We start from the raw sequence: 25,833 nt of genomic DNA, 5'->3' as shown, positions 1-25,833 counted from the left end.
AAGAAAGCATCTCCTTAAATAGAAGACACAATATGAAATGGAGGGATAAGATTGAGAGGTGTAAAAAGGAGGTCGGCTAGGATTAGAAGGTAGGTAGAAGAAATAATAAATTAATGAAAGAGGTAGGTAATGTAGGAATTAAGAGATGAATTAATTAAATAAATAAAGATTTATTTAATTTATAGAAGAAGTGGGATCAATTAAATAAATAAAATATTTATTTAATTTAGGAAAAGGATAATTTAAATAAATAAATGTATTTATTCAAATGAGAAATAAGGCTAGAAGAGGATAAATGAATTAATTAAATAAATAAAGATATATTTAATTAATAGAAGAATTAGGCTTAGATAATTAGACATGACAATTTTGGGTGTCTACATTTTGCCCCTCTTTGAGACAATGTGGCTTGTCGCGTTGTTTCAAAGAAGATAAGATGAACTGATACAGAGTTGCCTCAAGATGGGAATGATATGCCCCCTCGAGAGATTGGATGAAAATGTCTGAAAAGATGGCAGACAATCTCTCGATAAGAAAGACGGGATAGAATGGACTGATCGGATAAAGTGACAAAGTCACGGGATAAAGAAGACTGACTTGGGAAACGAGGGCGAGGGCTAGGATAGGCTATAAGATAGACCACGGGCAAAAGACATCCTTATTGTCATCTACACATCCACGGAGTAGATTGCAGAGCGAGAAAAGAGTAGCAGCAGTCAGCAGCAATGGCTTTCGTTCACAGATTCGACCGCGTTCACCGATTTTAGAGGCCAACAGAGGTAGGAGAGCTAGTAAGTACCACCAAACCTCCTCGTACTTTGACGCATTTAAGTTTGTCATTAATGCATGGTAGATAGGGCAATAAATGCGCTTAGAATAGGGTTTCAAAAATGTCAAAAATCGTTGAAGTGCGTCTACATTGGTGCCAAGTGCGTCTGTGTCCGCCAGGCGCATTTGTGTTGGTGCTAGCCGCGTTTGCGTTTTTAATCGCGTCTGCATCGAATGCGCGTGCGTTTGCGTCATGTAGGGGCGTCTGTGTCATACAAGCGCGTATGTGCATAGCATAGGCACATCTGTGTCATACAGGCATGTCTGTGTCATATAGGCACATCTGTGCAGTCTATAAGCGCGTTTATATCTAAAAAGCAGAGTTTTGTCTTCTAGGTCAAATCGACAGTTCTGTGATGAACATATGCTGTCGATTGGATAAGCTGCTGAGAGGATACACTCAAGCAGGTCCTCTAGGGAAAACTAGGATAGATCAGGGCACTTTGTGATGAACAGTGAGTACCAAGATAGAGTACTTTGTGATGAACAGGGAGTACTTAAAGTATGAGCAGCACTTTGTGATGAATAGGGAGTGCAAATGTGAGTAACACTTTGTGATGAACAGTGAGTGTCACACACGTAGTACTTTGTGATGAACAGGGAGTACCACTAGGATAGATAGCAACACTTTGTGATGAACAGTGAGTGTCACTAGGATAGATAGCCATGTGCATTTAGATAAAAAGTAGCATTTTGTGATGAACAGTGAATGCCACTATAACTGACATGATTGATTTGCTTGACTGTAGGAGTATTTATCTATGTTGGAGTCACGGGAGAGATTCCCGTTGACACAGAGATTGCGACCTGAGTTGACACTTGGAGACAGAGCTGCCATCAAGGAGATGGGTTTGAGACATGTACTGTATGTGCCTGAGTTTCGGGTGAACATGGGTTTGCTGACTACGCTGGTTGAGAGATTATGTCCCTGAGTTTCGGGTGAACATGGGTTTGCTGACTGCGCTGGCTGAGAGATGGCATTCTGAGACGTGCACGTTCCATTTACCGCTGGGTGAGATGACAGTCACCCTGGAGGATGTCTACAAGATACTGCGGGTACCGATTGATGGGGCATTGATCCCATACGATCGAGATGGTGACAGAGAGGCCTTGAGACAGGTGTTTCAAGACCCTGGACTGGAGATGAGGGCAAGACATGTGGCATGGGACACCATGACAGCCACAAGACTAGCGCTGTCGGCAGTGATAGGAGGAGCTATCAGTGGGTTCCTGTGTCCGGATAGGGCGACACGGGGTTTGGCTGTGGGCTGGGGAGTAGCACTGGAGACACTGGTGACGCAACACACCAAATACGCCTGGGGACCATATGTACTGGCCCATTTGTATTATGAGCTTCATCAGTTTGTTTATCATGGATCAGTGGGATTGGGCTGTGGAGTGACACTGCTGCAGGTATGGCCCTACGAGCATCTGCCGGTTACCCGACCGATACACTTCAGGGGCAGAGGTCATGGACGCAGCTTTGTACATTTATATGATATGATCACATCACAGCTATGGATTGGCAGGCTAGAGCATTGGTGGCGAGTGTTGGACGAGATTGATGTGGTCATCTGGAGACCATACCTGGGCTGCGAGGAGTGGGAGGATGATGCAGTGGAGCTGCCCTACACCTTCCAGAGCAGGTACCTGATTGGGCGGATGCCCTATGTGCTAGAGAGACAGCTGGTGGACAGAGTTTGCAGGCAGTATGGCAGGATCCAGAGGATGCCACGGGGCTTAGGCATGTATGCATGCACTGTTAGAGATCAAGCACAGTTTGGGCCGTTGCTGTCATATGATCAGGCAGTCACACAGCTAGCAGAGATGATGCCCCTACCCTGAGATATGTGGCCTGAGATCAAGGATGCCGAGTATACAGCTTATTGGGCAGAGCATTCGTTCCCATGGTTGACAGATCTAGGAGAGGCATTGGAGGGAGATGGGGGGGGAGATGATGATGATGATGGTGGAGGTGATGGGGGCAGAGGCTGACAGAGGCAGAGGGGAGTATTTGGAGAGAGGAGGGTTGCACCTCGGAGGGAGGGTGGAGAGGAAAGAGAGGCTCAGGTGGTGAGGGGGCGTGGTGGATTGCCAGTACAGGTACCAGTAGCACAGGGTCCCCGACAGGTACAAAGACAGGGACAGGTATAGGGACAGGTGCCAGTACAGGTACCAACAGCATAGGGACAGGTACAGGCACAGGGGCATGGACGGAGACAGGTACCCGTACAGGCACCAGTATAGGTACAAGTATAGGCACAGGGGCAGGCACCCATAGAGTGAGAGCCACAGGCAGGGGCAGAGGGGGCTGACCCAGAGGAGGATGAGCTGGTTGAGCTCAGGGAGATCTGCCAGGGACAGGCAGATGAGATTCAGGATTTGGAGAGGGAGAGGGATCGACTCAGGAGGAGGCTCCGAGATACTGAGCGAGACAGAGACCAGGCTATTCAGCGCTATACAGAGGCTGAGACAACGTTGAGGGCAGGGAGACAGGCAGCTGAGGATGCGGGGGCAGGATACGCTTATGTCCTATGGGTAGGAGAGGAGATAGCCTACTGGAGGGACCTCTACTATGGTGCAGTGCCAGCAGATCAGCGGGCGAGGAGCTTTCATAGACCATCGCAGATAGCGACAGCTACGGGAGGGAGCCGAAGGAGACAGGCATCGAGTGGTGGGGTCATGGGTCCTCCACCACCACCAGATAGAGGGGACAGGAGGGATGATCCTGGGGCGGGTCCTTTAGGGGCTCAGATTCCACCTAGGCCAGGCGAAGCCGAGGGAGGGAGTTCATCATAGCCTTAGAGGGCTCCCATTGTATCAGTTTTGTACCATTTTTTTGTATGATGATGTAGACACCTGCGGGTGATTTTGTAGCCATATGATTTTGACATCATTGTATCATGACACTTATGATTATATATATATGAGATGATTCATCTTTGCGGCAGCTATATGCATGTGTACCTATGTGATGAGATTTTCTTATGTGATGCTTATGATATGGATGCAAATATGTATATAATGCAATGCAATATATATTTTTGTTCTTTTATGTTTTATATGTGTATGCATGATGCAAATGTGAATGTATGTAATGCAGATGAATATGATAATGTAAATATAAATTGTGCTAACAGGTGTTGTGTGCAGGATGTGATGTAGTTGTGATATCTATATGTATGTATGAAATGCTTATATGTGGTAATGCAGGTGCAACTACATGAAATGCAAATATTTTTGGTGTGTCATTATACTCGGTCATATGATAGCAAGCTACATGGACTCAAGAAGGACAATGGAAGTCAATCAAGAAAGGGGGATGAAAGATAGAAGATATGAACATGAAAGAGCTTCTTGTGCGTTATCATCATTGAGTTTTATTATGGCAAGTAGGTTATGACAATCGAGGCATATGTTTGACTCAGAAAGTCATTGTACTTGTTTGCATGGAGATAAGACAGTCACAAACAAGGAATGCCCCAGTTCATACTAGACTCACAGTGTCCTCATATCCTTGGACAAGTCATAGCATTACTAAAAGACAGTCCACAGACAGCAAATACAAATAGGTGACGATACCCCATCTTCGCCTTTCTAGTCAAAAACATCCTGGAGATATAATCTCTAGTCAGAGACATCCTGGAAAAGCTAAAAGACATGTCACCAAAAGATAAAATCAAAAGAAAACCAAGACTCGACACCAACATCCACTGTAGTCCTCAAGTTTAGTGTCTCTTGTCACTTGTATAAGTCTTATTTGATTGTGGTCACAATGTTTACTTTTACAAAATGGATAGATAGCACTAAACCATAATGTTGTCTGAGTCTGTTGAAAGATTTGATTTTGTTGAAGCCCATTGTTGTTGCTGTGTCTCATCTGAAACTGACTAAATCCATGAAACTGATACTTTATTGCGGAGAAGATGAAACTTTATTGCGGACTAGCGATGCAGATGTTGTTTTATTGCGGATTGTGCACGGATAGACTGAAGGAAGCTGGAAGAAACTGTACTCTTCGAAACATGTAATGTTCTTAGTTCCACACCCATCACTAGACGTAGGATTCACCTTAGCCACAGATAGGATCTGATTTATTATGGATGGAAAAGGAGGTGAAAAGGGAGGTTTATTATGAATGGCTAACCAATCTTGGGTAGATCAATAACAAGCCATGATGGGAATGGGTAAGTTTATTATGAATGAATAGGTTGTGAGTGTGTACAAAGTGAAGGATGAGAGTGAATCCTGAAGGAGGGAGGAGCAATGTCTCTACGCATGGTGTTGGTGACCCAGTTTTCACCATGGTATTTGTCCAGGGTGCCACTGAAGTGGTTTTCACCATTGGACGAAATTATTTCTCTTTACTTTTTTTTATTTTTCAATGTTTTTTGTGTCATAAGGTGCCTGTTTGCCAGGTTTTCACCAAGTAACGATTTTTTGTTTTTTATAATTTTTTTGTATTTTTGAATTAGGATATTCCGAAGAGCTATGTGTAGAACCTGCGAAGGTGCATGCTATTAATAGGATCCTCCAAAGGTTCACCTTCTGTAGTTGAGAGCTGATATGCCCCAGATCCATATGCTGCTGTAATGATGTAAGGACCAAGCCAATTTGGTTCGAACTTGCCCTTCTTCTCTCCGTCTTGCTGATTCTTGAGGTTTTCTCTAAGGACCAAATCACCTACCTCAAATGTGCAAGGCTTGACTTTATGATTGTAGCTGCAACTCATTCGTTGTTGATAAGCCTTTAGATGATTAAAAGCAGTCTGTCTCCGTTCATCCAGTAGTGCCAGTTCTTGTAAGCGAGAGACCCTATAGTCTTCATCACTGATGATGTTTTGCAAAGAGACTCATAAAGAGGCTAACTCGACCTTAATAGGTAAGATGGCTTTAGCACCGTAGACAAGTGAATATGGTGTAGCTCCTGTAGGTGTGCAAACACTTGTGCAATAAGCCCAAAGTGTAGGATTAAGTTGGATATGCCAATTATGACCAGCATCGTCGACTGTCTTCTTAAAGATTTTAAGGATTATTTTATTAGACGCCTCAGCTTGGCCATTACCTTGGGGGTAATATGGTGTGGAGAAATGATGAGAAATATGGAAGCGGTCACAGAGTTCATGAACATCTTGATTTTTGAAGGGATGCTCGTTATCAGTGATAATGGAAACAGGAATACCGTATCGGCAAATAATATAGTTAAGGATGAATGTGGCAATCTGTTTTCCAGTGACTTGTGTAAGAGGCACGGCTTCAATCCATTTTGTGAAATACTCTGTGGCAGTGATAATGAATTTATGACCATTAGAAGAAGGAGGGTGAATCTTGCCTATGAGATCGAGTCCCCACTGACAAAAGGGCCAAGGAGACGCAAGTGGTTGTAGTTCTTGTGCTAGCGCATGTATGAGGTCTCCATGAATTTGACATTGCTTACATTTCTTGACAAATTGATATGAGTCTTTTTTCATATTGGGCCAGTAATAGCCAGTCCTGATGAGTTTCTTGGCCAAGGTAGGACCACTAGCATGTGGACCACATATCCCTTCATGTGCTTCACGTAACGCAATCTGAGCTTCGTCGCTTTCTAGACATCTAAGAAGAGTGCCATCTAGACCTCGCCGATATAGGATATTAGCTAAAATGACATATCGAGAGGATTGGCGAATGAAGGTGCGGCGTTGGTTTTGGTTATTTGATAGATCAGGAGGTAGGGTATTGTCACGAAGGTATGTGAAGATGGAACCATATAACTGGGATTCAGGACCAACAACACATATCATTTGAGTAGGAGTAATCTCATATGAAGGAACCAAAAGGTTATCCATCAAGAACTCATAGCAGGTCTCATTTGGAGGTAAATCAATCAGTGATGCAATTGTAGCCATGGCATCTGCGGCAAGATTCTACTCTCTTGGTATCTGCTCAAAATTTATCTTTGTGAAGCGTTGTTTCAGGTCATCCACAATTTGTTTGTAAGGCATTAATTTTTCATCTTTTGTTTGGTAATCATCGGTTGCTTGACGGATGACAAGTTGAGAATCCCCAAAAACACGAAGTTCCTAGATCTTCCATTGAACTGCAATGCGTAATCCAGTTGTTAATGCCTCATATTCCACTATATTGTTAGTGCAAGGAAATGATAAGCGGTATGATTTTGGTACAGAATCTCCTTGAGGAGTTATAAAGAGGATGCCAGCTCCTACTCCATGCTGTGTGTATGAGCCGTCAAAGTACAGTTGCCATGGCTTTGCATGTGGTATTGTTAAAATGGATTCATCTCGAAATTCTAAATTTAGAGGAACATCATCAATCATGGGGGCATCTGCTAATTGATCTACGATTGCTTGTCCTTTTATTGTTTTTCTATCCACATACTCGATGTCAAATTCACTCAGGATCATTACCCACTTGGCTAGTCGCCCAGTAAGTGTTGCTTTATTGAGAAGGTATTTCAACGGATCTATCCTTGCAATCAACTTAGTCTTATGAGTGAGCATATAATGTCGTAATTTTTGTGAAGCAAAGACCACGGTGAGACATGCACGTTCGATTGGTGTGTAGTTTAGCTCATATCCCACCAATGTGCGACTGATATAGTATACTACCTTTTCCTTGCCCTCAGCAATTTGTTGTGCTAGGAGTGCCCCCAGTGCTGTTGGAGTAGCTGAAATGTATAGTAACAGAGGCTGATCTAGAACTGGTGGCATCAAAACTGGTGGGTTCAAAAGATAATCTTTGAGCGTCTGAAAAGCCTGTTGACAATTATCATCCCATTTGAATTTGATGTTTTTATGTAGCAAGTGTTGAAAAGGATTACACTTATCGGCAAGTTGTGCTGTGAATCTCCGTATGGACTGAAGTCTGCCTTGTAAGGATCGAAGTTGACTGATATTTCTAGGTGGTTGCATCTCCAAGATGGCCTTGACTTTTGCTGGATCGGCTTCGATTCCTCTTTTGGACACAATGAATCCTAGGAGCTTCCCAGAGGTTACTCCAAAGACACATTTCTTGGGGTTTAATCTTACTTTGTATTTTTCCAACCAATCAAAGACAACTGAAAGTATGTCCAAATGTGTATCTCTGTCTCCTGATTTACCCAAGAGATCGTCAACATAATCTTCCACGGTTACGTGCATGAGATCATGAAAGATAGTAGTCATGGCTCTTTGATATGTAGCAACTGCATTTTTTAGCCCAAAGGGCATGACATTCCAGCAGAAAGTTCCCCAAGGACAAGTGAATGATGTTTTGTGTTGATCCTCGGGTGCGATCCTGATTTGATTATAACTAGAAAATCCATCCATTAATGATAACATTTTGTGACCTGCCGTGAGATCAACAATCAAGTCAATATTTGGTAATGGGAAGTCATCCTTTGGACAAGCTTTGTTGATGTCTCTGAAATCTGTACATATTTTGATGCTGCGATCTGGTTTACTGACAGGTACTAAATTGGAGATCCATTCAGGATAATCAATTGGGCGTATGAATCCAACATCCAATAATTTCTCAAGTTTTGCTTTGATTAGTAATGCCACTTATGGATGCATTTTTCTTAATTTCTGTTTCACTGGCTTTGCCCCCGGTTTGACTGTCAAATGATGCATTACCAAATTCGGATCCAGTCCAGGCATATCGGCGTATGACCATGCAAAGTTGATTTGTCGCTCTTTGAAGAAGCTTATGAATTTTGACCTTTTTGACTCTGTCAATGATTGAGCCAGGAATATATTGTGTGGAACCTCTTCTGTACCAATGTTTGTCTTGATAGTCTCCTCTACCAACATGGATGACTTTTCCTCATATGATGCTGGGAGAATGTCGAGCCTTCCATCTTCGGGTGCCTCAAAGAGGTTTTCACCCTCAGATACAACCTTTCTTTTTACTTTTTTGGGATCAGATAGCGCCACAGTGTGGTTTTCGCCATAAGACCTTTGATTTGTTCTTATTTTCACATTTTTGCGACTGGAAGGTCCGACACCCTCACCAAAATATGCCATGTTGTTGAGTTCTATAGTGTATCCTGCTTTGTGGTCCCTAGGGGGAAGATCATCTCGTATGCCAAGATAGTCAATAATAGCTTCATCATTTTGGAAGGTGTCAAATTGTGCTGGTCCTTCATGATCCCAGTCAATAAGTTGATGGTGGACAAGGGGAAGGCCTTTAATATCTTCGGAGTTAGCGGGGCTAAGAGTGAAGATGTGGTTGTATTCGGGTATATCAAGGTACTCGTCAAGGTCATCGATGGCACTTTCCTCATCAGTTTCGATCGTGAGCAAATCCAAATTGTCATCACTAGTAGCGCATTCTGGGACAGGTGTTCTCATCCTATGTGATTTCAACCTAAAACCTTGAGACAGAGACTGTGTGGCCTCCTCATGGGTTGTTTCTTGACCAACTTTGAACTTTTTATAAAATTCCTCTTCTTCTGTGGGTTCATCTGGCTCTCTGAATGTCTCGGTGAGCTCATAGTCACTGGAGGATTTGTCTGAACCCCATTCCCATTCGTTGGAGTCTGTGGAATAGCGATCCTCTTGTTGAATTTTGGCAACTTTGATTTGTGATGCTTTTTCTGTCCTTTTAGTGTGGATCTTGGAAGTCAGAAAACCAAATCCCTTCGAGCGTTCCCTTTTTACAATCAATTCAGGTTGTAAAGGTTCAATGATACCTTCCTTTCGTAACCCAAGAGGGTTTTTTCCATCATACCAGAATTTTTGTAGAATCTTAAAGCCTTTGCCATATTTCTCACAGGGTATATTGATGTGACCTTGTGTGTCATCTTCAATGTCTTTGTATAGCATTTTGTATAAACCTTCCTCTTCCAGTTCGCCCCATCTTTGAAAGGTAGTAGGGTCCCATTCGAGTACCACAATGGATATTTACTTGTTAGGATGTGGCCTTCCATATTCTTTTGGAGAGCTCATGACTTGTCATAAGTACATGGTCTGATTTAAAGTGTATTCTCCCATGCCTTTGTCCTGAAATTTGCCTTTAAGCTCACCTTGTTTTGATGTCGAAGGTTTCAATGACTTAGGATCAATGTATGCCGAAGAAGGAACAACTTCACGATTATTGGGAATGATGGTCTCAGTATGTGATCTCAGGTTATTGCAATATATGAACGGATTAGGATCATCGTTAACTGTTACCTCGACTCCATTGTGAGGAAACTTAATGCATTGGTGATATGTCGATGGGACTGCCCTCATTTCATGAATCCAAGGACGTCCTAGCAATATATTATAAGTGAGATCCAGATCCAAGACTTGACAAACCACATCCTTTGTAACTGGTCCAATTCTTAGAGGTAAGGTGACTGTGCCATTGGATGAGCGTTCTTCATCATCATATGCCTTGATGGTGATTTGATTTGTTGAATTCACAGCTTTATCAGAATATCCCAACTGTTTAATGGTGCTCAATGTACAAATGTTTAGACCAGCTCCTCCATCTATCAGAACTCGTTTGATTCTATGTTTGTGTATGAAGGCTTCAATGTGTAATGGTGCATTATGTGGCTAACTTACGGAGGCGTCATCGACTTCTGTGAATGTAAGGGAATGTGGAACGGAAAGGCATCCCACCATGGCTTGAAACTGGTCCACATTCAGATCAGTAGGAATAGCGGTGTCTCTCAAGATTTTGTCAAGAATAGCTTTATGAGTGGGAGATATATGTAGGAGCTCAAGAATGGAGATGAGTGCGGGTGTCTTCCCTAACTGTTCTACAAGGTCATACTCAGGTTTGGTTGATGAAGAAGCGGTATTTTTAGTGGAGGCACCTGGCAAAGTAATTTTACCTCGACAAGTTGTAACATGACATTCAGAGGTAGGTTCGGAAGAAGATCCAACACCTCTTAGGACAATCTTGGGTCGCTGGGTAGAACTCTCAGGAGTTTTGTCCTTGATGATAATAGTAGAGACATGATTGTCCATCGAGATATGATTGATAGTTGAATCATAGTTGTAAGGTGCTCTAGTATAGTTGGCTTGATCATCTGTGACTTTAGCTTTTCCCTTGTCATGCTTTGGGAATGGTTCCTTAAACATCTCATGTTCTTGATTGGATGAGTGTCCTTCAATCTCAATGTCACCTCTATCAATGAGATCTTGCACGATGTTCTTCAGTCGATGACAATTTCCTGTTTTATGACCCTTGCTCTTATGAAATTCACAATACTCATCATCATTCCACCAATTTGGTTTAACCTTTGGTTCATATGGAGGAAAATCTGGAACTGTGATCACTTTGTTTGCCACAAGCTTTTTGAAGACTGACTCAAGTGGTTCTCCCAATGGAGTGTACTTCCTTCGTGATCTAGAAGTTGTTTGAGTATTCACTTGATTGTTTGTAGAACTTGATCCTGAAAAGATGAATTTGGGTCGCACTGTGTTGGCATCAACAACACCATCATTGACTGTGTTTTTGTTTTTATTCCAAAATCTTGGCTTGTCTTTTCCTTTAAAGTCATCTTTGTTTTCCTTGAATATCTTAATGACTCCTTGTTCAATTAGAACCTTTTCTGTTGCTAAGCCTTTTTCAATAACGTCCTTGAAGGTGGACAAACAAGCTTTCCTTAGATCATAGGCAATGTCTTTGTTAATGTTTTGTGTGAACATCTCTACCATTTGTTTTTGTGGAATTTCACAAGAGCATTTGCTAGCTAGATTCCTCCATCTTTGTAAAAATGATGCAAAAGACTCTCCCTCTTTTTGCTTGGTGTTGCATAAAGTAGTGACTGATATGTCTGTCTTTATGTTGTAGGAGAAATGTTGAATAAATGCATCTGCTATGTCACCCCATGACTTAATACCAAGTGGGAGTTGAGAGAATCATTCCATAGCTTGATCACCTAAGCTTTGTGGGAATAATCTCATCAAATATGTATTTTCTGAAGCTACTTCAATGCAAGCTGTGAAAAACTGTTTTATGTGTGCCTTAGGATCCCCTTTTCCTCTATACTTATCAAATTTAGGCGTCACAAAGTGTGTAGGAAATGGAGGCATTGGAATGCTCTTGTCAAATGGATAAGGACATATGTCTCTCATTGTGTATGTTGGCTTCAGTGTATTTATGTCCTCCATTTTCTTTTGTAAGTCCCTGATTTGTTGCTCCAAATTGCTCTTAGGTGGAGATCGACTTCTTGGACCATACCTCATGTTTGAGGCACCAATTTGAGGAGGAGCTTGTTGCATATATGGATGATATTGATCATACACATGTTCATATGGAGAAGGCCTATAGTGATGCTGCATATATGGACCACTTGATATAGATTCATGTTGAGGAACACCATATCTATTTTGTGCATGTATGCCATACTCTACAGGTATGTCATGTTCTAATGTGTTGCCCCCAAATTTGACACGGGGTTTCCTTGTGTCCAAATTTTGAGCATGCCTTTGAATATCCAATTGCTTTGGCTGATCCGTAGCTTGAGTATGTGATTGAGCATATCTATCTGCGTAGGACTTCCATAATGGTCTGCGAAGGTGAGTATCATATACTTGACCATGTGTATGTGGGACCTTTGGTTTTTGAAGCAAAGATGATGGTGATTCAGGTACCATATATGGTCCTCTATTTCATCCGCTATTAGGTCTCCTTTGATCCATGTTGGAGTGAGTTTGTTGCAAAGGTCGATTTTCCATTATTTGAGACATGTCAAAATCATGAGGTATCTTGGCTCCACTTTGTGCCATCATTTGTAAGAAGTATTGTCTATCTCTCCTCATTATTTCCTCAACCAATCGATTGAAATGGAGATTCATAATGGATTCTTCCACATCTGCTGAATGTATTGAGAAATTGTCCATATTGTCATTGTGTGTAACATTGTTGTTTGTGGTGTCCGTGTTCTCAACATTTGGAATGTTTCTATGGACATCCATGTCAGGCAATGTAGTGTGATCAGTATTGAAAAATATATCGTTGTCATACTCATAAGAACTCATGTTTGCGGACTCTTGAGCCTCTTTAGTTTCTCTCCTAGACTTTTGAAGACGAGTTTCAACCATGAACTAGGTATTGACCAAGATGTGTGATACTAGATGAAAATGGAAAAAGTATGGAAGATCAAGAGTTGGATGGAGTGTAAATGAATCTAAGATGTACTTGCAATGTCCAAAGTGTAAGACCAAGTATGTATGTAGTAGAGTAGGTGTGACTTCCAAAGAGAGGATAGTTTCTCTTGATGAGGTAAGTTGACCTTGACTCTAAGTAAGACCAAATGAGACCCAAAGGTAAGAAACCTTGATGAGGGACCACTTAGCAAAGTGTTGTTGTATGTAGTGTGTTGACAAAGTATAATGAGGACAAGCAAGTGACCTTTTGACTCAAGTTTAGACAAGTGTGAATGTAAAGCAAGATGTAAAGCAATGATGGACTGTATGAGACCCAAAGACAGGTTGAATGCTAAATGAAACCTTGGAGAAACAACCTAGGAAGCTCAAGAATTTCGAAACTGACTGTGTTTGCTTGCTGAACTGTAAATTTTTTTTAATTCTGGACATAGACACGCCTGTATACTTCACAGACGCGGTTCCTCGACACAGACGTGACTCTGTTTAACATAGACGCTGTTAGACACAAAGACGCGATTCTGCCCTTCACAGACGCGCTTAGATGACACAGACGCGATTGGAACAAACACAGACGCGTTTCTGTAAAATTTGTGCAATTTTTTCCAATCTGTGAAGTCGTTTTTGTTGTGACCAAATCTGACTGTTTGACTATTTTTTCGTGACAAGAGGACACAATGTTGATGAGGACTCAATGTTTGCAAGTGTCTAGACTCAAAATGACTCCAAGAAAAGTGTGTTGTTTGATGTAAAATTATTTTGCATACACTTGAAGACACAGAAGACACAATGTTTTGCTGTTTGGTCTTGAATGTTTGAATGTTTAAAATAAGTCAAGCACAATTCTTATGGCTGGCCAAGACAATAGTTGTTGATCCCACATAGGGTTTTACCCTCGAGGCTGCGCTATTCAGAGCGGATACTTAGATGCTTGACCTCACTGACTCCACCCTCGGTACTCACTTCTCGAGTCAGCCAAGCATCAGTCCCCATGAAAACTCCCCATGGCAAACTTTGTATCTCTACTAAGAACCGTATGTGTGTGGGCTGCTACCAGAGGCCCGACCTCCTGCCCCAACAACTAGAAGGATCTGGGCTTCTAAAACAAAAAGGTGCTAGTAAGAGCATCCGCTCGTGTGGCCATACATGCGGCACTTTCAGCTCTGTAAATACAGAAGGCTCCCAGCCGGTAGGGGTTACGCCCTACAACTGATCAAATGAATTTGATCAAACGGGTTTATGGGGAGACATAGTGTCGGTATGAACTAATCAGCACATGTTATTCATAGTTTTCACCATGAATACATTTGTTTATAGTGGTTTGGAAGAGGTGGGTTTTCACTTCTCGAGTCAGCCAAGCATCAGTCTCCATGAAAACTCCCCGTGGCAAACTTTGTATCTCTACTAAGAACCGTATGTGTGTGGGCTGCTACCAGAGGCCCGACCTCCTGCCCCAACAACTAGAAGGATCTGGGCTTCTAAAACAAAAAGGTGCTAGTAAGAGCATCCGCTCGTGTGGCCATACATGCGGCACTTTCAGCTCTGTAAATACAGAAGGCTCCCAGCCAGTAGGGGTTACGCCCTACAACTGATCAAATGAATTTGATCAAACGGGTTTATGGGGAGACATAGTGTCGGTATGAACTAATCAGCACATGTTATTCATAGTTTTCACCATGAATACATTTGTTTATAGTGGTTTAGAAGAGGTGGGTTTTCCTCTCTACCACTTGAGTCGTTCTCTTCTCACTAGTAGTCCGAATGACCACACGGGAAGACAGGCCCTCTAAAGATTAAACAAAAAGAGCCTATTGCTCAAAACATAAAAGACAATGATTCAATTTTAGTGCACCAATGGAAGTGTTTGCTATTCTATGAAAATAAGACACACAATAAAAATTCAAAACCCTTGCCAAGGACCTGCAACAAAGAGTTGTTAGTAGTTTGGGTTGTTTGAAATAATCACCCCTTCCTGCAAACACACAAATTAGGTAAATTTTAAAACCCAAAAGACTTTGTGAAATAGGGGCCTTCAACCAAACGATTTTGCCTTCAAGACAAGCTGCACCAATTTCATTAGCTAGATCTGAAAATGTTAGCTCAAAATAAACCAGATCTAAAACCCTAAATGCAAAATCCGAAAAACTGAATCAATGAAAACCCAAAATTTGAATCGGGCGAGCATAAACGCGGTTACCCTTAACGCAGACGCAACTGGATAACACAGACGCGGTTCTGTGATGCACAGACGCGCCTACAGAGCACAGACGCGCCTACAGAGCACAGACGCGCTTCCGTGACATAGACGCTGGTTAAAACGATGCAGACGCGACTTTACCACACAGGCACGCCTTCCTAGAACCTGCAAAAGAAAATATTGCCAAAACACAGACGCGGATCCAGATGTCGCAGACGCGCCAGAAAATCAAAAACGCGGTCCGAAAGTGCGCAGACGCGGAAATAACAAAATGCTGTTGAAAATATCCGATCTGCAACTTAAAAAACGCAAAATCTGCAACAAAGAGGTTAAATGCAAAGGGACAAGGGTCCCACCGGGCGTGCCAAAATGTATATGGTGAAAATGGATAACAATAATAACAAGATTGAAAGGCTAAATGAATTCAACCACCAAACCCTAGCCTAACAACAACAAAGATCCACCATAACATATGAAGATTACATAAGACAATGCAAATCAAATGAAATCACAAAGATTATACCATCATATGTCCAATAGGGTTTTGATCTCCATTCTTCCTATCTCCATTGATCTTGCTTGATATATTTGCTATCAGATTTTATGTGCACAAGAGCTCAACAAAGAACGGAATGTGGTTGCAAGTAGGATCGTAGTGTAGTCAATTGCATAAAAGATCATTAGGGTTTGATGATGAAGAAAACATCTCCTTAAATAGAAGACACAATATGAAATGGAGGGATAAGATTGAGAGGTGTAAAAAGGAGGTCGGCTAGGATTAGAGCGTAGGTAGAAGAAATAATAAATTAATGAAAGAGGTAGGTAGTGTAGGAATTAAGAGATGAATGACATGTGTCATGTGTAGAAAAAGCTAATGAATTAATTAAATAAATAAAGATTTATTTAATTTATAGAAGAAGTGGGATCAATTAAATAAATAAAATATTTATTTAATTTAGGAAAAAGATAATTTAAATAAATAAATGTATTTATTCAAATGAGAAATAAGGCTAGAAGAGGATAAATGAATTAATTAAATAAATAAAGATTTATTTAATTAATAGAAAAATTAGGCTTAGATAACTAATTAAATAAAATATTTATTTAATTAGACATGACAATTTTGGGTGTCTACACAATCTTTTGTAGCTGACCCAGATATGTTCTGGAGGGTATATATATGACATTATGTAATCATTTATAGGGCAGTAGAGATCAGAATAGGGATTTAGATTCGTGATTAAAGATCTGGTTGACTCTGAGAGTTCTGGATGGATTGTATCTGGCATGTTAGCCTACATGTAACCGATTGACTATTAGATGTTCTAGGATGACTATATGATGATAACCGATTGGTTACCGGAGGTTCTAAGACAATAATATGATCTGTTTTTGTAATCTTTCTATGTTTTATTGTTGCTTTCGTTGTGTTACTCTTGCTGCATAAACTGGTCAGTTCTCTTTTGAGGATTTACCGGTTATGGTTGCATCAGATATCCCCTCCCCTAGGCACCCATGAGTCCTACAAAGAAAGCAAGAGACAACCAAAACATCCAAGTAGAGGCAAAAATAAGAGTAAACAAGTGGCAGACAATGAGGAACAACTAAGGGGAAATAAAAAACAACAGGGAGAAGAGAAGGATTAATATGGTGAAGGAGATGAACATGATGATGATGAGGTAGGTATTTAGGATGATGAACAATAGAATGATGAGGAAGACATGCAAGAGGACTATGACGAGGTAGAGCAACAAGGTGAAGGGAATGGGGCAGGACTAGTGATAATGTTGAAGGAACTCATACAAATGCTTGTGTAGATAGGAGGAACCTTGATTGAGAGAATTACTATGGGTTCTCTATATGATATACAAGATGTTTGCTATATTTTTTTGCTTCCACGATAGACTTTTACTTATGTTCGGTTGCTTTTCATTGACTATGTTTTGTTTTGATGATCATGGATGATTTTATAGAGTGATATTCTTGTTCACTATATGATGTACTCAAACCTTTGATGTTCCCTTTTTTGGTATTAACTTAATTGGTATACGATTCCCCAAAAAATAGTCTCTTAAATTGAAGTCATTATAATGAAATCCAACAACCTTTTAAAATATTTTGTTGTTCATCAATATCATGTTACAAGAGTTGGTAATTAGACATTTTCATAATAAATGGAAACACAACTATAAAGATTTCCCTGTACAATTGAAAGCAACGATGAGCATTTCAACAAAAACAGGTAACGGGAGAGCCATTAAAGCATGAAAAGTAGAGCACAGCTAATAACTGCCTAAAATGTCACAATTCTTAAAGCTTCTTAGAATTCTAATGGATAACAGAATATGATCCAAAACATAGTATAGATAATCAAATCTAGAGATAGGGGAAAGGACCTAGTAGTTGTGCACCCTAACTTCGTGCTTCTCAAAATCTTATGTGAAAATTTCAAATCACTCCGATTTTTTTACAACAGCTTACTTGGCAAGTCCCCTGCTTATAACTAAGGTTTCAGGGCCACATCATCAAATATGATGCCACATCAGCAAGCTTTTTGCCAAGGTGTCCAAAACAACCCAAAAAAAAAGTGAGACCAATAGGCGTGCAAAAGAGACCCCAATAGTTGTGCAGCTGATATGGCAGCACCTGATTGGTTACTTTTTACAATATTAGTACATTTCCTAACAACTATTGGTACATTTCCTTACAACTATTGGTACATTTCCTTACAACTATTGATACATTTACGAACAAAAATTGATATTTTATGTTTCAAACAATAGATTTTATTTGTTCAATTTTTGAAACAAAAGATATCAACAACCCTCACAACAATTAGTACATGCTCAACTACTGATGCTCTTCCCCTGGCTAATAACTATGTCATAATTCTTAGTCATAATTCTTAGGAAGAAAACATATTGGCAACGAAGCAAAATTGAATGTACAGTGCACAGATGAAAGCAAAACACAGAAGCAAACCCAAATTAATACCTACTGGTGTAATTAGAGAAACCCGTAACAATTTACTCCAACTAACATACATGTCAGAAGGCATTAATAGTTCTCAGAATACGTTTTCCCAGGGTGACCGAAAGGCAGTTCTTCATGGCAAAATATATCAAAAACAGGTAAAATGTCATCTCAATTCCCATCAAGAAACCATATTGAATACCCGAAACCTAGTCGTTTCTCAAACTCCGTTAACATCGAAGCAAAATTGAATGTGCAGTGCACGGAAGAAAGTAAAACACAGCACCGAACCCAAATTAATATCTACTCGTGCTGCAATGAATGAATGAAGCTTTCTAATTAATATCTACCTGCACGATGAATGAATAAAGATTTTTTTAATGATGTCTACTACATCGCTTGGTCTATAGAATTCAAAACTGAGAACATAATCACCAACTACCACTAAACCTTGCAACCAAGTTTCTTCTGCAAGCAACAATTTACTCCAACTAACGTACATGTCAGAAGGCATTGATAGTTTTGAGATTACGTTTTTCCAGGGTGACCCAAAGGCCGTTCTTCATGGCGAGAACGAGAGACATCTTGGCCTTAACCTCCACATTCTCCTTCACTCGCACACGAAATCGCAAAACGATGGCGGCGGCGGCGGCCTTCATCTGCGCGTACGCCATCTCCTTCCCCAAACACACTCTCTGCCCGGCATTGAACGCCATGAACTTGTACGGCGACTCTCTTTTCATCGCCATTGCGCCCTCCTTGCTGGTCTCAAGCCATCGCTGGGGCTTGAATTCCATGCAATCGGGCCCCCAAATGGATTCCATGCGACCCAGAGAGTAAATGCTATAGAGGAATCGCATGCCAGGCTCAATAGACGTCCCGTCTGGAAGGACGTCCCTGTTTAGCACGCCCTTGTGGTCGTGTGGAATCGAAGGGTAAAGCCTCAAAGTCTCTGTGAGTGCCGCCTGCAAATACACGCATTCTTCCAGCTCCCTCACCGTGAAGGGCTGCTCAAAGTCTAGAAAGATTAAGCCGCCGTCCCTTCTCCTTAAGACGGCATAGAGCTCTTCCACGATCTTCTCTTCTATGGAGGGATGGCGATAGAGAAGCCAGAAGAACCAGGCCAGCGCCACGCCGGAGGTGTCCCTCCCCGCTATCACGAAATTCATGACTGCATCGCGAAGAAACTTGTCGTCGTAATGGCTTTTCTCCTCCATGAAACGCGACAGCAGATCTTTTGCCTCTCCTTGTCCCATTGTTTTCTTCTTGTAACCAATGAGCTCGTCCATGAACTGCCGCAGCGGTTTCAAAGCTCTGCACAGCAAAATAAACTTTCATTAATTTTGGGGTTCTGAATAACTACTAGCATAGATCTCTAGGAAAAAACATAAGAAGTTATTTTATCATTTATTTTTAATTCCGTCTGTCATGAAATATATCATAATTTATCATACAATGAGATATTTCAAAATCCATCATCAGTCGGTCATTATAATTATTTACAATGAACAGAGCGGTATATCCTAAGGACTTCATAGCTCGTTTCTGATCTAGATGAGAAGAAAATATTCCATGATTCATCATTATGATGAAAATTATGGTGATAAAAATAAAATTATATAGTCAAATTTAAAAACTTTCAAGTTAATCTATTATGGAAAAAATTAATGCTTTTAATATTAATATTATTTAATTATTAACATAATATTTGTGAGACAACAATGAAGAAGAAATGGAGTGTAATGACAACTTTCTAATGATTTTGGAGTTTTGCAAGTAGGGAGACTTGATTCCTGGTAGGCTGGTGGACTCATTCAGAAACCATTCAACTTGGTCAGCAGATTAAAATTTAACAAATGAATGGAACAATAAAATAATTTTAATGAAGTCCAGGAGACCCAACAATCTAAAGGATCACAATACACCAAACTAATCCATTTTCAAATTTTTTTCAAAAAAACTTATATGAATAACATTTAATTAAAAAATAGTGACATCTCTCTATTTTAACTAAAAGATCTTTTTTTATGATATTATTATAAAATTCAATTATATAATTTTAGAATCAAACTTATTAACAAATGTACTGATTCACAAGAACCCATATCTATTTTTTTTCACATTCATGTAATTACATTCCAAACTCTTACTATCATTAAAGAACACCTCTAGACCATGTTCTACTTACTTGTAAAACTGCCTCTCCTTTCCGAGTTTTAAAAACCGCATGAGTTTCCAGCAGGCGCGAGGCGTAAGATGGCGGTAGAAAGTGGCCTCCACAGCATCATCAAAAGCCTTCGCAAAGGGCACGAGCGGCAGACCGGGCGCCAGACAGCCAGGGCTCCGTCCGAAGACCAGAGTGCAGGTGTTGTCAAAAGTAAAGCGCAAGAAAACGTCCTGCAAGTCGAGCGGCGCCCCCGTCTCGGCGGCGTCTGTCAAGAGCGGGAGGAGCTTAGTCTGCACGATATGTCGGAGCGTGTCGGCGGTGAAGCGGCGGAAGGGGCGGGAATAGAAGTGTAGGGCGGCGGTGTTGCGGAGGCGCCGCCACTCGAGGCCGTCGGCATTGAAGATACCATCGCCGAGAAGGTCATAAAACTCGGCGTAGAAGTCCTCGCCCTTGGGGAAATTGGCGAAGTTGGTGTGGAGGACGTATTCAATGTTCCGCGGGTCACAGGAGATAACACAGTCTTGCTTGGATTTCCAGGCACCTCGGAAAATGTAAGTTCCACCCGTGGCCCTCAGCACCTCAGTTTCCCAGTCGTATATGCGCTTAAAATTCGTTATCACGGACGGCAACATGCCCACCACGGGCCACCTCCGCGGTTCTTCTCCCTGCTTGTGCGACAACATATATAACAAAAAGGGCGCCGCTACCATCCCAATCGTTGCCCATTCCAAAGCATTGATCTCCCACCATGACGAAATCGCAGACATTCTTCTCACTCTCGCTGCAACTGAAACAGGATCCGTTATTTAAGTGGAGCGTACCCATTCAAGTGATCAATGCACTCCAAACTATGAGTTTAATCAATAAATGCTGCCACTGATCAGGGCTTAAATGTTATTTTAGTATTCTTCGTGCTTTCTACCGATAAATAAACAAGCTTCTGGTAGGAGAGAGGTACCCGGCAAATTCCCACTTTGGTAATACGGCCGTTCTAGTTGACCTTTGTAGTTAGTCTATTCAGGTTTGGTAAGGATTAGTAGTTGAGCCCATTTCAATTCTTGTGATAGAAATTGTTGATTTAATACTTCCTTACTTGCTGATTTAATGTCCAACTTTTGTACAACATTGTACCAATAGTTGTATGATAAGTACCAATAATTGAACGAAATATACCATTTGCTGTGAAAACTAACCAATCATGTGATGCTACATCAGCTCTACTATAAGTATTGGAGTCTTTTTGCACATCTATTGGTCTCACTTTTTTTTTTGCGTTGTTTTGGACACCTTGGCAAAAAGCATGATGATGTGGCATCATATTTGATGATGTGGCATTGAATCCTTAGTTATAAGTAGGGGACTTGCCAAGTAAGCGGCTGTAAAAAATTCAGAGTGATTTGAAATTTCCACGTAAGATTTTGAGAAGCACAAGTTAGGGTGCACAACTACTGGGTCCTTTCCTCTAGTTGTGTACTAGTCGTTATAGTCATTACCACAATTATTGAATATTCTTTATAGAGTAATACTAGTTGTTGTGTTTTAAAGAATTGTTTGTGTTGATCATGAGTACTCATAATTGAATGAAATGTATTCTTTATATATAAAAAACAAATCATGAATGATTCTACATTAATGACAAACCAAACATTACTTTTATTTCCACAACTTTCATAACTTAATATACAACTACATGTCTGTCATTTTTTGGGATCATTGTAGTTAGTCTATTCAATTTCGGTTGTTGTTATGGGCAGTTGAGGTCATGGGTTCAACTTTTAATTTTATCTATTGCACATCGCTTACACATTGTTTGAGAGGAAATAGAGGGCTCATCTTATAAAGAGTTACACACTAATTATTATTGGTTCCATTTTTAATTTCCTTGTGGTGTGGATGGGGGGAGGTTATCGGAGGGGCTCATCTTGTAAAAAGCTATGTTCCAAGTCATTGCTTCAACTTCTAATTGCCTTGTGGTGTGGATGAGGATCTGATTTGCATCGTTTCAGAGGTTATAGGGGGCTCGCCTCATAAAGAGCTAAGTTCTAGGTCATTGAGATAAACTCTTAATTCCTCTTGGTAAAAAAAAAAAATTTACTTAGAATTTGGCTTATAAATGTTTAAGTATAGGTGAATAGTGGAAGGTCTCTTTTAAGGGAGAAGATTACGTAGTTGAAAACATTATTATAATTGTGATAGTATTTATTGATTTAATATCTACTATTTTTAATAGTAGTTGTGACTTAAAGTTGTTTATATTAATAGTTGTGATATTCTTTGTTGATTTAATATTCAATAATTCTAATAATATAGCTAGTAGTCGTGACTTTAAACTTGTTAATATGCTTCTATAGTTGTGATAGTATTTGTTAATTTAATGTCAACATTCTTTATAAAGTAGCACTAGTAGTTGTGCTTTAAAGAACTGCTTATGTTGATCATGAGTACTCATAATTGAATGAAATGTACTATTTAGATCTAAAAAGCATCAAATCATGAATGATTCTACATTATTACCAAACCAAACATGACTTAATATACAGGTTTTATAACTTAATATACAGCTATGTGTCTATCCTTTTTTTAGATCTTTTTGGAAACCTCAACAAAAAGAAAAGTGCAAGGCATCTTCTATCATTTACTCTCATTTTAGTGGACAAGATCCAATAACTAAATATGTTCCAATAGTGTTAGTATGTGTTCTCAAAGTCATAAATATATAATAAAATAAAACAACACATTGCGAAAGTTATATGAGGGGCTCACCTTGTAAGAGCTACGTCTAGATCATTGGTTCAACTTCTCATTTGCTTGTGATGTGGATGAGAGACCATTACATATCGCTCGAGAGGGTATAGTGGGGCTCACCTTGTAAAGAGCTAAGCTCCAAGTTGTTGGATTAAACTCTTCATTCTTTGAGCGGTAAAAAAATAATAAAAAATACTTTGATTTCAATTCATAAATATTCAAGTATAGCCAGTAAGCAATGTGAGGTCTCTTTTAAGTAAGAGGATTCAACAATTGAATGCATTTTTATAATTATGATAGTATTTATTGAATTAAAATCTAATATTTTTAACAGTAGTTGTGACTTGAACTTGTTTATATGTTTAATATTTGTAATATTATTTGTTGATTTAATGTTCAATACTTTTAATAGTATAGCAAGTACTTGCACGACTTTAAATTTGTTTATAGGTTTCAATAGTTGTGATAGTATTTTACGATTTAATGTCAATGTTCTTTATAGAGTAGTACTAATAGTTGTGCTTTAAAGTTGTTTGTTTTGATAATTGAGTACTCATAATTGAATAAAATGTATTATTTATATTTAAAAAGCAACAAATCAAGAATTTGGTGCTACTTTAGTGCACAAACCAAACATTATTTAATGCACAACTTTCATAACTTAATATAAAACTATTTATCTATCTATTTTTAGATCTCTTTGGAAACCTCAATAAAAAAACTTGATGATTTAATGTGGTGTAAATAAAATGAGAAAAGTGCAAGGTATCTTCTATAATTTACTCTCGTTTAAATAGTGGACAAGATCCAATAATTAAACATGTTCAAATAGTGATAGTATGTGTTGATTTTAATGTCTAATGTTTTTAATTAATATAGCATTAGTAGTCATGACCTTAAAATTATTTCTATGTTTCAATAGTTGTTGACAAAATTTGTTGATTTAATATCAAATTTTTAATAGTATAATGCTAGTAGGCGTGTCTTTAAAGTTGTTTGTGTTGATCATGAGTAATTATAATTGATTGTAATGTATCCTTTTAGATCTAAAAAGAAAAAGGAAACATGAATGATAGCACATTACTACACAAACAAAACATGATTTAATGCACAACTATTTGTCCACCTTTTTTTAGGTTGCTTGGACACCTCAACAAAAAAATTGCTTATGTGGCATCATATTTGATGATTTTGACTTCAAATTTTAGTCATAACTAAGGGCCTTGTCACGTAATCTAGTATAAAAAAATGAAGAATTCGAGATTATCATGTATGATTTCAAGAGGTGCAAAGTTAGGGTGCTCAACTACTAGATTCTCTCCCCTAGACTATAAAATTAATTAAACATGAATGACAAACTAAAAATAAATACAATACAAACTAATAAGTCTGAAACCCAAAGAGAATCCCCATCCAAAATGTTCATTTCATAGTTTCTTTTTAAGATATTCGATATAATTGGAATCTTTTATGGAAGATGTCATAATAAGAAGCTTATAGCAACTAAGTAATTGTCCATGGATGGTGATATGTATAATCATTTAATTATTTATCTACAAGTTTCATTCAATCCCCCATCATTATCTAAATGATATTGTCGAACCCATTGCTTCAAAATTCAAATATTGTCAATTTTGTTACCCCCAAATCCAAATTTAAATGATATTTGAATATTGTAATAAAGAAGTTAATTATGGGCCGGTAGTGGTGCATCTTTGTCATAAAACCCACCTTTTCTAAAATCAACACCAACATACTTAGATGAGATTCTCAAAGCATGAGATTTTGATGACATGTACTTGAGAAAGGGTTAAGTTTGAAACCCAAAGAGAATCCCCATAAAAAATTTCATTTCATAGTTTCTTTTTAAGACATTGGATAAATTGGAAGCTTTTATGGAAGATGACATAATAAGAAGCTTATAGCAGCTAGTAATTGTCTAGATGGTGATATGTCTCATCATTTAATTCTTCCTCTATAAGTCTCATCCAATCCCCCATCATTTATCTAAATAATGTTGTCAAATATATTTCTCTAAAATCCAAATGTTGTCAATTTCATTGCTCCAAAATTTGAAATTTAGTTCATATTTGATCATTGTAATAAAAAAGTTATGCGGATAGTGCCACATTTTTGTCTTGAACCAACAACAACATAGATGAGATGCTTAGATCATGATATTTTAATGACATATACCTGATAAGGGGTTGAGTCTGAAATCCAAAGAGAATCCCTATCCAAAAAAGTTTGTTTCATAGTTTCTTCTTAAGACATTGGATATAATTAGAAGCTTTTATGAAAGATGACATATATTAAGAAACTTATAGCAGCTAAGTAATTATCCAAGATGAAAATATGTCTCATCATTTAATTCTTCGTTAAAAAAAATCTCTCATTTTTGATACACCATCATTTATCTAAATAATGTTATCGAATACATTACCCCAAAATCCAAATGTTGTCAATTTCATTGCTCCAAAATCCAATTTCGTTGATATTTGAACAATGCAATCGAGAAGTTATGAGGGTAGAGACACATCTTTGTCTTAATACTGTTAGTCCCAACCGGTGCTGAGAGGGGAGGGGTGGATCAACACTTTACCGGTTTTACTCAATTAAACCTTTTAACTTAAGTTTTCACTAACTTATCATTTATCAATATAAATAAGTACTGCAGAAGAATAAGCATGCATGAAAAGATACATAGTGACACCAAGATTTATCTTATGGAAACCCAAATGGGAGAAAACCACGGTGTGAGTAGGAACTCACAAAAATTGTACTCTTCTGGAGTACGCCCGATGAAGAACCATCCCTATTAGGAGATTACAAAGACACTGC

The 25,833-nt window shown here is 39.2% G+C and overlaps 1 protein-coding gene across 1 annotated transcript; it reads right to left on the bottom strand.

The window, feature by feature from the left end:
- Positions 1–18,427: 18,427 nt before the first annotated feature.
- On the bottom strand, positions 18,428–21,073 carry LOC131038204 (cytochrome P450 86B1). The gene is made up of 2 exons (XM_057970554.2): positions 20,269–21,073; positions 18,428–19,394 (listed from the first exon to the last, which is right to left on the bottom strand). The coding sequence occupies exons 1-2, from the start codon at positions 21,012–21,014 to the stop codon at positions 18,584–18,586; spliced, it is 1,557 nt and encodes a 518-aa protein (XP_057826537.1). The 5' UTR covers positions 21,015–21,073; the 3' UTR covers positions 18,428–18,583.
- Positions 21,074–25,833: the final 4,760 nt, after the last annotated feature.

Source organism: Cryptomeria japonica, chromosome 10 (assembly GCF_030272615.1).
Source record: "Cryptomeria japonica chromosome 10, Sugi_1.0, whole genome shotgun sequence".
In the NCBI taxonomy this organism is placed as follows: Eukaryota; Viridiplantae; Streptophyta; class Pinopsida; order Cupressales; family Cupressaceae; genus Cryptomeria; species Cryptomeria japonica.
This window is presented reverse-complemented; position numbering and strand designations above follow the sequence as displayed.